Raw genomic sequence first — 12,166 nt, 5'->3', positions numbered from 1 at the left:
CGACTCTTAGTCACCCCATGGACTGCAGCCTATCAGGCTCCTCCGTCCATGGGATTTTCCAGGCAGGAGTACTGGAGTGGGGTGCCATCGCCTTCTCCGTTTGTGCACAACAGTCTAGAGCTGATGACTCTTTGGGCTGAGTAGGTTTTTTGTTCCCCAGTTTTTTATATAGAAACTCATAGCAACTGTTTTACAACAGCACAAATCTATTTTGCCTGAGACAGTGATCCTATTAGAACAAATATTTCTACAGAAAACTCAGGAGTAAATCTGATTTTTATTTCGAGTTTTCACTTATTATAACAAGTATTATTACACATCTGTGTATTTAAATGAACAATGGTAAGTACACTGGGGCCACACAACCTAAATTAGGTTCTTTAAAAACATACGATGCATTCTTATCCTAGTCACAAACAACTTTTCTTAAAAAAATAAAATTGTGATTTAAAAGGCCTTTATTTCATAGGGAAGAGGAATAAAAGATAAATGATAGCGGGTGTTCAATCACATCTGGTTTTTTTTCCTTGGTCATTTGTCCTTTATCTTCTGCAAGTACAAAAGGAAATGGTCAGTGATGTTTAAAAAAATAACTTAGGGACCTTGCCGCGCTTGATGACTCCAGACACCTGGACCACTTACATTTGGAGAACAGAGAGAATGCTTAGAAAATATATCACCCCTAGCCCAAGTTCATTTGATGAAACTATTACGTATAAAGCAGTTAATTATATACATAAATAACATAAAAATAATTATCATAAATTAAAAGTAAAATAATCGCCCACGACAAATTCAACGGAGAGGTGCAAGCTGGGAGTTAGGGACGAGCTGGGTGTGGAGGGTGAATTCTGCAGCCCCCTTTCACATGTTGCATGGGTGATGAGCTTGGTTCACGAAGGCCTGTATTGCACACATCAAAACCTAGCCCTCTCCTCAACATCCTGTGACTTAGAACTACGTGAAGTGCTGAGAACGCTGCCTTTGGCGTGACTGATCACCCGCAGCCTCACTGGCAGCCATCAGGTGAGTCTGTCTCATTTACTCCCTCTTTACTGAAGGTCTCCCAACTAACACAGGAGCACAAAGAGCGATCGAGACAAAGCAAAGCAACTGTTATCTTTTCCTTCTGGACAGGGCAGCCAGAGGACTGGCTGCTGGCCACCACCTCGGTGGCCCTGAGCCTCACCCACCACCCCTGAAACGGGCACACACGTGTGAGCTGTCACTCAGCACGTTCATTCATTCGGGGCGCTGATGCTTCTACTGCTCAGCTAATGACCTTTTCTGCTTTCATACTACTTGGCAGGACAGCACTACCTCTGTATTTCAGAAAAAACCTACCCCTTTTCCCCGTAAGGAGCAAAGTTCATTCACCATTTTTATAGAAAACTGGTCTTGAAACACATCAACCTTTGGAATTAGAGTTTAAACAGAAAAAAGACATGAATTTCTTCCCTGTTCTCCAGTTCAGGGGACTCTAGCCGAGTTTCAGCCACAATAAATACATTTGGATGGCAGAGTCCTGAGACGGCTCCAGGGAGCCTCCAGAAGGGCCATCAGGAGGCCCTCTTGATGCACGTTAACAGCGGCTCCAGCGCTGGGGCAGCTATGTAAGCTGGACATAGGCCTACAGTGCAAATGACATCACGCGTCAAAGGAAGACAGAGAAGAACGTGGTCTCTGCAGTTTCGAACACGCGAGATATGCTCGAGATAAAGTTTAAAAAAAGAACCATACTGAAAATCCATTCAGGAACCCTATTACTAAGACGCCTTGCTGAGCGACCTCATGTGACCGCTTGCCTGTGACCAACAGAAGGCAAGAGGAGGGGCGTCACCCCACAGGGCAGCTTCCCACGTGGTTTCAGCCAACGACAACTCAACTGGCATTTCAAAGAAGGTAAATGTGACTTGAACTTCTATCTGTTCAAAGTCCGGGAGCCAGGAGAAAACTCTGTTCCTGCCCAGCACGTTGCTACATTTTAACACAGCAGCTGAGCCCTAAAGGGAACAAGCAAGCAAACAAACCACTTCCCTTTTCCAAACCTCCAGTCCCTCCAGCTCTGGGAGGGAAGCCTGGGGGCCTGCCTTATCCGGCTGAACGCAGCGGGCTGCTCCCGCGGACAACTGGCCTGCCCAGGCTCACTTCTGAGTTCAGCTGCCATACTGCCAGGGTTCTGTGGGTATCTGGAGAGAATTCTGCAAAAGCTAAGTCAACCTCACTTACACTGCAATAATGTGCTTGCTTTTCTCTGTTTGGTATCCAGCCAACAAATCTCAAGTGAAAACAAACCCCCATCTGTGGTTCTCTCCCTGGTCTCTGCAAGCCGCCTCAGTAGCTGTACATCTGCGGCTGCTGCTCGGCCGGCACTGAGGGCTGGGTGGCCTGCGGGGCAGGGGCCGGCGGCGGTGGGGGCGGCCCATCCGTCTGGGGCACCGCCCGCCACGTGAGTGGGTGCTGCTCACCCAGCTGGCTCCCCAGAGGCGTGATGGAGTTGACCAGGGTGGTCAGGTTGATGAAGTGGGCCACAGATTGAGGGTTCGAGGCTTCCGGCTGCGGGTGGATCTGGAGGTCGTTCTGGCGGTTGTGCAGCATGGCAGAGCCGCTGACGGTGTCAAAGGTCACGGTCAGGATGGAGTTGTCCAGCTGGAGCTGGCGTTCCGGAGTGGTAAGGTGCCCGACAGCCACCGGCTGGAGGTTGGTAAACTGGGTCCCGGCCGTGGTGGTGATGGGGGTCACAGTGATGTTGGTCAGGCCGACGGAGCTGGACGGGGTGGTTACGTTGGGGTCGCCCAGAGTCACCACCACCTGGAAGAGTCACGCACGACACGAGTCCTTTAGTTTCTCAAGAACTGAGAACAAGAGCAGCTTCCTGTGCTGTGCTTTGTGGAGGATCTCCCGTGATGCGGGGATCATCTCACACTCGGCCCAAAGGAAGGAGGTGAAACGTGCTGGTAAAAGACTAAACCACACTAGTGTTTCCTGGAAAAAGAATTCCAGGGAAAAAGAGAAACGAGATACAGATGTGATCATTGAGACCATCAGTTGGAACTGAGCAATAAATGATTTTGGTGTCGAGAAAAAAAAAACAACAGAATAGTAATCATGAGAGAAGCTGAAGTGAAGAGGAACTCAAGAGCCTCTTGATGAGGGTGAAAGAGGAGAGTGAAAAAGCTGGCTTAAAACTCAGCCATTCAATACTAAGATCATGGAATCTGGTCCCACCACTTCATGGCAAATAGATGGGGAAAAAGTGGAAGCAGTGACAGATTTTATTTTCTTGGGCTCCAAAATCACTGTGGATGGTGACTGCAGAAGGTGAAACTAAAAGATGCTTGCTCCTTGGAAGAAAAGCCGTGACAAACCTAGACAGTGTGTTAAAAAGCAGAGACATTACTTTGCCAACAAAGATCCATCTAGTCAAAGCTATGGTGTTTCCGGTAGTATGGATGTGAGAGTTGGATCATAAAGAAGGCTGAGCACTAAAGAATTGATGCTTTTGAATTGTGGTGTTGGATAAGACTCTTGAGAGTCCCTTGGACTGCAAGAGCAAACCAGTCAATCCTAAAGGAAATCAACCCTGACTAGTCACTGGAAGGACTGAGGCTAAAACGGAAGCTTCAATATTTTGGCCGTCTGATGTGAAGAGCTGACTCATTGGAAAAGACCCTGATGCTGGGAAAGATTGAGGACAGGAGGAGAACGGGACGACAATGAGAATATGGTATCACCGATTCAAGGAACATGAGTTTGAGCAAACTCTGGGAGACAGTGAAGAACAGGGAAGCCTGTTGTGCTGCCATCCATGAAGTCACAATGAATCAGATATGACTCAGCAACTGACCAACAACAATCACGAGAACATTCTTCATTGTCTCTTAACACACTGCAAAGCTCAGAAGGACAACAAACCCAAGTGCGGTGCCAAGAGCTAATAAACAAAAAAGACAGCAGCGCTCTCCCCACAAAGAGGGACAAAAGGCCAGAGAAACACGAACCCTTGCAACCAGGATGACCAGGGCCACTCAAGAGAGGTACAGCATCCAACAGACGCAGACAGAGAGCTGGGGGCCTCAAAACCCAGGCAGGGAAGGGTCGGCAAAGGGGAAGTTCTGGCTAAGAGCAGCGGCTGGACACACCCCTTGCTCTGCAGGGTCGGGTCCCCCCGCCTGACCAGCACACTCAGGCCCCTGAGAACCTCCCAAACTGGTCCCAGCCAGTCCCCAACCGTGGGTTCAGCTGCTTTTCACCATGATGGCGGTGACCTCTGGGTCTGCACTGGGAAACGGTCACGGGGAAACAGGGCACAGGCTGACGGCAGTCAGGGTCCAAGCCCCCACGGGGAGAAGGGCAACAGGCCGGCCCCCCGCATCCAGGCCGGACTCCACACAAGCGTCACCTGCTGGATGCTCTGCACAGCCGAGTCCGTCTCATCCCCAACAGCGCCTGAGAATGTGCCCTCCTTCTCTGAGAACTCGCTGAAGGCGGCATCCTCAGGCCCCGGGGCCCCAGCCTCCTCCTCTGGCTTCTGCTTCCTCTTGGGAGCTCTCCTGGTGGCTTTCACATGCTTCCCTTCGGCCAGCTCCTCCTGCTCCAGACTCAGCTCAGGCTGCACGAGCAGAAGGTGAGACAATGACAGGTCAGCGCGTTGTGCCCCCGAGGTGGCCTGGCACCATCTCCAGACACCAGGTGACCAGGCCCATCTCCTAATGTGCATGTCTAGGGATGGGGAACAAGTTCCTGCCGGTTTCCGCTGCTTTTCTTTAAAGTGAGGGAAGTTGGGTACAAATCATACTTTGTGCTGAAATAGAAATATCTCTGAAAACAGAGGTTTTGAGCCTCTGTTTCAGCCCTGTTGAGCTCTGCCTGAGGCTGCAAAGGCTTTCACATTGGGCTCTCTGCCCCAGGCTGACATAGGTTCACTGTGGACATAATCTTGGATCAAGGATGAGTCTGACTGCAAGAACCGTGTGGTCGTGGTTTTTAGGGACAGCAAATAAGGGCCCAGAGGTAACGGTGACTGCAGATGGGTGCCCGGCATACTTCTCTCCCTCCTGCTGACCGGCAGCTGGCCCAGCCCAGGATCACAGAGGCTGCTGGGCAGTGGTGGCCCGAAGGGCTCTCCACCCCGGTCACCCACCACCCGTCCTGCCCTCAGTGCCATCCCATGAGGTGTGGTCCCACCCAGTGGCAGACAAACCCCATGGCCACAAGGGACTCCCCATGTCAGGGGTGGATGTGGTCCTGGGCCTCGGGCCTGGCTGTTCAGCGCAACCCAGCCACTAGGCACTGCGTTCAAAGCTCTGCTGCAAAACAGAGATGGGAAAATGAGATTTTAAAGTAACTGAGCATGAAATGTTCCCTCCAAAATAAGAGAAAACCTTTATGTAGAGATACTGACTACAAATTCCTTTTGAAAGTTCACCTAATACGTTTAAGGTTATTTTGCTTATAATGGTCTAATCACACTAAGCTCTTCTGGGTGATACTTGTGATGGTTAACTAAAGCATCATCTTTGCTAGGTTGGAGCACCCAGTCGTGTGGTCAAACACCAGTCCAGGTGCTGTCCTGAAGGTGTTTTCCAGATATTATTAACACTGAAGCCAGTAGGTGGTGAATAAAACAGCACTTTCTGAAATGTGGGTGGGCCTGGACCAATCAGATAAAGGCCTTGAGAGCCGACAAAGTTCCCAGAAGAGGAGGGAATTCTGCCTCCAGCATCAGCTCCTCCTAGGCGTCCAGCCTCCAGCTCTCCCGGCAGACTCTGGACCTGCCAGACCCACAGCTGAGTGAGCCAACTCCTTAAATAAATCTAACTCTCTCCGCCCCGTGTGCTCTGGGCTCACCTGGACGATACCGATGGAGGAGGCGTCGATGGTGGTGGTCTCTGGGAGGTGGTCCAGGTCGTCAATCCTCACGGCCAGGACCTAGGAGGGGGCACGGGGCCGTGAGCCTAGGACACAGTGCCTGCAGGCCAGCCCAGGGCGGGTGGGGCCAGACCTACGGCTGCTGGGCCATCTCCCTCACAGCCCCCAGCGTGCCCACCGGCCCTGCCCGGCACTCAGAAGCCCGGGATCCAGAGTCCTTCCCGGCTCTCCCAGGTCCCCTCTCCCCAAGTGTCTGCTGCGTTCCCACACACGGCGGTGTCCCCTTGCCCGTCTGTGCGTCATCGCACTGTCCACTGCCCCAGGTGGAGACTCTGCTTCCCTTCCTGTCCACGCTGTCCACTCTTTCAGGAAGTGCGTCCTCACTCAATCTCAGTATCTCTAAGAGGAGAGCAGGATAAGCCACGGTACAGCAAACCCATCCTACAATGAGCTACCGAGAGAGAGACGTGTGCACGTAACACACCGTACTTTCCTACCTGCCCGCCCCCACCCGCAGCCCCCGTGAGCCACACTGGCCTGTCCCTCAACAGGAGGCAGACCCTCTCACTGGGACACACGCTCGAGGTTTACACGGCTCCTCCCTCACCCCGAACCTGGTCCACACCCCGCTGGCGCTGGCCACACAGGTGACTGTGGTCACCTACGTGCACAAGTCACAGGTGGTGCAGAGAGCACGTAGGACAACTGGGAGGGAGGCTGTGACAGGGAGCCGCTAAGGGACAGAGGTGGCTGTGGGAAAACTAAACGCAACCAGGGAGAGCACGGCAGTCTGTCCAAGCGGCTCTGCAGTCAAAAGGCTTTGCAAGCATCTTCCCATTTTTGTTCCAAAATAAATTAAGAATAAAACTACAGGCTATATATCATGGGTGTGGCTTATTTAAGAAAGATGACCGACCATTGTATTTCTGGGCTTAGGATCCAAGACCATTCAGGAGAGGGCACCCTCTGAGAGGATGGCCAGCGAGGCGGTCATGTATGTTTCAACAGAAATGCTGACGTGGGTGGCGAGAACCCAAGCGTGACTGAGGCTGCAAAGCTGAGTCAGAGCAGATGGAGGCCACTGACTGTTCTCTCCCACCACACCACCTCCACGGCTGTCAGTCACCATCACCACCCCGTCACTGCCACCACCATCTCCATCATCACCAATGGCATCAGTGTCCTCGTCACACCATCTGAAAGCCACAGAGAACAACCACAGCAGCACTTGTTGACTTTATTCTCGTTAGGAGATTAGACCACACGTGAAAAGCACTTTTTTGTTTGCATTTTCCTCATCAGTGTAACATTCATTCAAAGGGAAAGACCGTAAGTGGAAGTCACAAAAGAGCATCAATTCTGAAAGATCCTGAATATGTGAAAGCAGTTTATGCTTAACACCCTAACACGCTGGCCAGCCTTCACCAGACCCCCACGCCCGAGTCTGTGCCCAGCACACCTGCACAGCCTGGCCGCGGGTGGTGCCCTCACCGCAGCAGAGCCTCCCCTGCCTCACTCCCGCAGTCTGGGGATGTTTCCTCCGGTCCCTCTGCTCTCCTCTGTGTGACATGTCTGCATCCTTCCTCTCCATCTACCACCCTAGACCATCAGGTCCAAGAGGACAGGGTGCCCCCCGTCTAGCTGGTCACCAGTGCTCATCCCCACAGGCACTCAACTATTTGTCTGAACACACAGAAGGCAACAACAGAGAAACATCAAAGGATCCAAGGAAAAGCAGCCCAGGGGAGAGAGGCTGAAAGTGCCCGAGACAGAAGGGACTGAGAGCCCCGACAGAGGAGCCCGAGCCTGCTGGGGGCTCCTCCAGAGCACTCTGCAGCCCAGCGAGGTGGGCTTGAGAGGAAGAGGTGCCAAGAGGTGGGTGTGCAGATAGACACATGAGGCAAGCGATCGTTAACCAGAGGAAAACGTCTGCCGAGCCGCTCCGTGTCCGCAAGGCCCCTATAGCCAGCAGCACTCATCACGTATGCCATGGGCAAAAACCGCCATGTACACCGTTAGTGCACGGAGCTACAGACACCCACGTGCCGAGAAATCACTCGGTCCCACCCACCACGAGCCCCCGGGGGAGCCTGTAGCGCCTGCCCTGGGCCCCAACACCTAAAGGGGGCCCCACTGACACAGGGCAGCCGGATAGATGCTGACATGTCAGGCTCCTGCTCCCGACTTTGTTTCTCTAGGCGGAGACGCCAGCAGGCCACTAGGTGGAAAGGCTGGAGTGAGGGGAGCAAAGCTGGTGGAATCCCAGTTCCTCGTGCTAAGCGGAAAGAGCAGGGGGTCTGCGAGTCAGGGACCTGCAAGGGCTGTGGAGGACATGGCGAGGTGATGGGAGAAAAAGACAAACTTATCACCCAAATGAAGCAGAAGGTGCTTTTGTAATTGCAAAAAGTAACCCATGTTCATCAGAGGCAACTGTTTAAAACAGAAAAACATAAAGATAAGAAAGAACCAAAACTTCAGTGCCAGAAGACCACAGTGCAATGCTTTCTCCCTCTCCTGCTTTACCTCCTTGTCTATGTTACACAGGCGAGCATCCTGCAAATACACGATGTGAATGACATGCTGTGGGTGCACCTGTAGTCTGTGCAAGGTGTATACTGCCTTTTTACAATGAGCACTCACAATCTTACTCAGAACTCTGCAAACACATACAGTCACGCACATCACTGAACTACCACTAACGTAGTGGCGTTCCTCTTGCTGGACACCCAGGGGTCCAAAGAGTCATTTATTAAAACACTACGAGATGGTCACACTACCCTCAGGAGGACATGCAATTGTGCATGTCCTGGAAAAGTGAAAAAGTGAAGTTGCTCAGTCGTGTCCGACTCTTTGCAACCCCATGGTCTGTAGCCTACCAGGCTCCTCCGTCCATGGGATTTTGCTTCTCCAGAGAATCTTCCCAACCCAGGGATCGAACCCTGGTCTCTTGCATTGCAGGCAGACGCTTTCACCTCTGAGCTTCCAGTCCTGGAACTGGGTGCAATTCCAGTCATTCTGAATCCCAGAACCTCTTCTAATTCAATGGAGAAAGGATGGCACCTCCTACTGTTAAAGGACTTCTCTCATGTCTCAACCACAGGTACTTCCTTTTGTGAATCTCCTCTCCCCAGACACAGGGGGTTCTCTGTTATTCTTGTGGAAAGCGTGCTATCTTTACTATTAACAGCCAGTATCTTAACGATACTGACCCATTTTTCAGTTTTCCCTTTGCGTGTTCTCTTGACCCCTAGAGACTCTAAATGTTAGGTTGCTTACTGAGTCAAACCGTTTGTTCAAAATTTTCACTGCTTTTGCGCTTATAAAGCCTCTAGTTTTGTTTTCAGTTTACTGCTTTTTCAAACATAATGCCTTACTCAGTGCCCTGGACCTGCCTTTAACACCGGGGTGTCAGGGTCCACCTACCTTCCTGGATACACTTTCTCCGTCTCAGTCCTCAGGGCCACTTTCTAAGCAGCCCCCAACACCATGCGGAGCCCCTGGTTCTACACATTTTGTAGCTACTCTAAAGAGAGAATGGGGGAGTGGGAGGGTAGCACCCCTGTCCTGTTATAATTCCAGGGAGGGGGTAATTGATTACTTCAGCGAAAACCCATTTAGGGTCTTCTATTCACCCATCCATTCAGTGCCTCCTACCCGCAGGCAGAGGGGAGCATCGGACCCCGGCCCTGCCTCCAGGAATCCCAGGGGTGGTGACCCTGCGTGGTGGGGCCTCGGAGCGGGGGAAGCCAGCGGGCCGAGGACAGAGGCACCAGGCCCACACGGGAGAGGGGCCGCGGGAGAGGGCAGCCCCGCCCGGTGCCTGCTCACCTCAGGGTGCTTGCGCCGCATGTGTCTGCTCATGGAGGCCCTGGTGGACACCTTGGTCCCACACAGCTGGCAGCTCTGCGCCTCCACCTTGTCGTGGGTGAGCTGCACGTGCTTCTGCAGCATGTACTCGGTGACGTACTTCTTGTCGCACACGGAGCACGTCCACTGCTTGCCCACTGCCCACACACACGGGGAGGGAGAGACGAGTGTGGGTGGTGAGGGGGTCAGCCTCTAGGTCGAGGACTGGGTCACCCACCCCGAGGTCAGGCCTTGGAAAGACCCTCCTCCCACCCAGGAATGCTTCAATCAACGTCTGACAAGGTGAGTATGAATATTTTGAAGTTTTGTAGCTGAATTTTAGGGGGCAAGGGGCCAGCATTAAGGCACGATAGTGCCAGATATTCTGAAAAAGTCCATATAGAGCCTCATAGCCAAGCTCTCCACACCCCGCACACCCAGACGGCCCCAGCAGAGACCACAGCGGCCAGCCAGCCGGTCCCCAGGCGCCCCCGTTTACCCGTGTGGATGAGCTTGTGCGTCTCCATCGTGTTTCTCTCACTGAATGTTTTTCCGCACAGTTCGCACATGAAATCTTTAATCCCTGCAGGAAAAGTCATGTTTAACTTCACGTTTCACAAGTGTTTTAACTGTATACAGCATCGGTCTTGTCTATGACATGTTTCTGTATTTGTAAAGACTGTGGGGGCTGTAAGTTACCCGGAGATGACAGACAGTAAGCCTTCATTCCCCCACTCAACCGGCAAACTGTGGCTTGATAAACCATCCTACTGCAGGTGTCTGAGTGTTCAGACCAGTGACTTGGTCTGGGGTGGTCACCCTGCCTGCCTGCAACCCGGAAGCGTCGAGCTGTCAGACTGTTTGCACTCCCCAAGATGACAAAAACGGTGGGCCCTCTGCCTCTTAAATAAACATCTGCCCTAAATGTAAAGCAAGGCAAGTGACTTTCAAGCTTATCTCGGTCCTGCTGGGCCCCTGGTACTCGGGACCCCATGTTCACGTGGCTCCTGGAGGCAAGAGGGACAAAGGCCACTATACCCCAGTGGGTGGAGAGTTGTGAGACCCCCAGGGAGGTGCAGGACCCAGTCCCAGGAGGCGAGTGCTTCCCAGAAAAGGGGAAGCAAGAAACGGATGGACTTTCCCAGGAAAAGGAGAGCGGCATGCTTTTGTGAAAGCCCAGCGCCCTGGGGGCTGGCATTCCAGGGGGACCCAAAGCAGACCTGTGTGGTGGCCTGGCCGGCCCTGGGGGCAGTGAGAGGTGGGCACATAGCTGGGCCAGGCAGTGCAAGACTCAAGTCCATTTTAGAGAAGATATGAACCAACCAGATGCTCCTACTAGAAACTTCACGCACAGCTCCACCACCCAGGGAGGACCGTCTCTCATTCTGCTGTCGATCTGATTCTGTCTTAAACACGTTTACCGATAGACAACTGTTTATAAGAAACGAGCTCGCAAACGTTGATGAAAGTTAACATGCATATCTCATCATTTGAAGGATGCACTGTCCTTTAAGGTGGACACACCACAATTCAGCCTCTGCCCTGCTGATAGACACTTAAGGTGGTCCAGTTTCCTGTCCAGACGACGACGACCATGCACACACACACGTCAGGTCCTTGTCTGATGGTTTCTCCTGGCTGAGTGGGAGGGAAGGGCATTGAAGGTGGCAACCAGGACCTGTGCGTTTTGGGGGACGCAGGGGGCTTGTTGCCGGGATAGGGGAGCTTCTGGGAAATCGGCTACTTATCCAGCTTCCTAAAGCTTGACCAGCAAAGAAGGCAATGGCACCCCACTCCAGTACTCTTGCCTGGAAAATTGCATGGATGGAGGAGCCTAGGCTGCAGTCCATGGGGTCGCTAAGAGTTGGACACGACTGAGCTACTTCAGTTTCGCTTTCAGGCATTGGAGAAGGAAATGGCAACCCACTCCAGTGTTCTTGCCTAGAGAATCCCAGGGACGGGGAAGCCTAGTGGGCTACAGTGTATGGGGTCCCACAGAGTCGGACACAACTGAAGTGACTTAGCAGCAGCAGCAGCAAAGCTCGACCAGAAAGCCTGGGGCCTGCTGGGAGCTAAAGACCCTGTGGAGCAGCGGCGGCTCCGCTCGAGCTGCTTCTCGCCAGCAGGCTGGTCTCTCCAGGAGAGCAGCGGGGACTCACCGGTGTGCCTCTTGTAGTGCTTGAGCATGTTGACCTTCTGCGCAAACTTGCGGTGGCACTCCCTGCACTCGTACTCCTTGATGCCCTTGTGCAGCTTCATGTGGTGGCGCAGTGCATGCTTGGTCTTCATGCCTGCAGGACAGGGCGGGTTGGCGCCCCCCCTCGGGAGCCGCCCATGCCCACACCCCACACCTTGCCCCCAGTGCCCGTACCTGTCGACCCCCCCACCCAGTGCCCTCAATGCCCATGTCCTGCCCCAAGGGTCCATGCCTCACCCCATCCCCATGTCC

General features: G+C 52.9%; 1 protein-coding gene across 2 annotated transcripts in view; it reads right to left on the bottom strand.

Annotated features, from left to right (window-relative positions):
• Positions 1-258: 258 nt before the first annotated feature.
• The window catches only part of PRDM15 (PR/SET domain 15), a 61,156-nt gene continuing 49,248 nt past the window's right edge, over positions 259-12,166 (bottom strand). The window contains exons 18-23 of one of the 2 annotated variants that reach the window (XM_040231482.1): positions 11,877-12,008; positions 10,217-10,300; positions 9,700-9,875; positions 5,851-5,931; positions 4,403-4,612; positions 259-2,811 (exon numbers count right to left, since the gene is read on the bottom strand). In XM_040231482.1, the coding sequence (XP_040087416.1) occupies positions 2,335-2,811; positions 4,403-4,612; positions 5,851-5,931; positions 9,700-9,875; positions 10,217-10,300; positions 11,877-12,008 (1,160 nt within the window). In that variant the 3' untranslated portion in view covers positions 259-2,334. The remainder of the gene's footprint in view (positions 2,812-4,402; positions 4,613-5,850; positions 5,932-9,699; positions 9,876-10,216; positions 10,301-11,876; positions 12,009-12,166) is intronic. The other variant, XM_040231473.1, reaches the window with a different exon arrangement.

This window comes from Oryx dammah, unplaced genomic scaffold (genome assembly GCF_014754425.2).
Source record: "Oryx dammah isolate SB20612 unplaced genomic scaffold, SCBI_Odam_1.1 HiC_scaffold_2, whole genome shotgun sequence".
Lineage (NCBI taxonomy): Eukaryota > Metazoa > Chordata > Mammalia > Artiodactyla > Bovidae > Oryx > Oryx dammah.
Note: the sequence above shows the minus strand (reverse complement) of the source record. Positions and strands in the feature narration are given on the sequence as shown.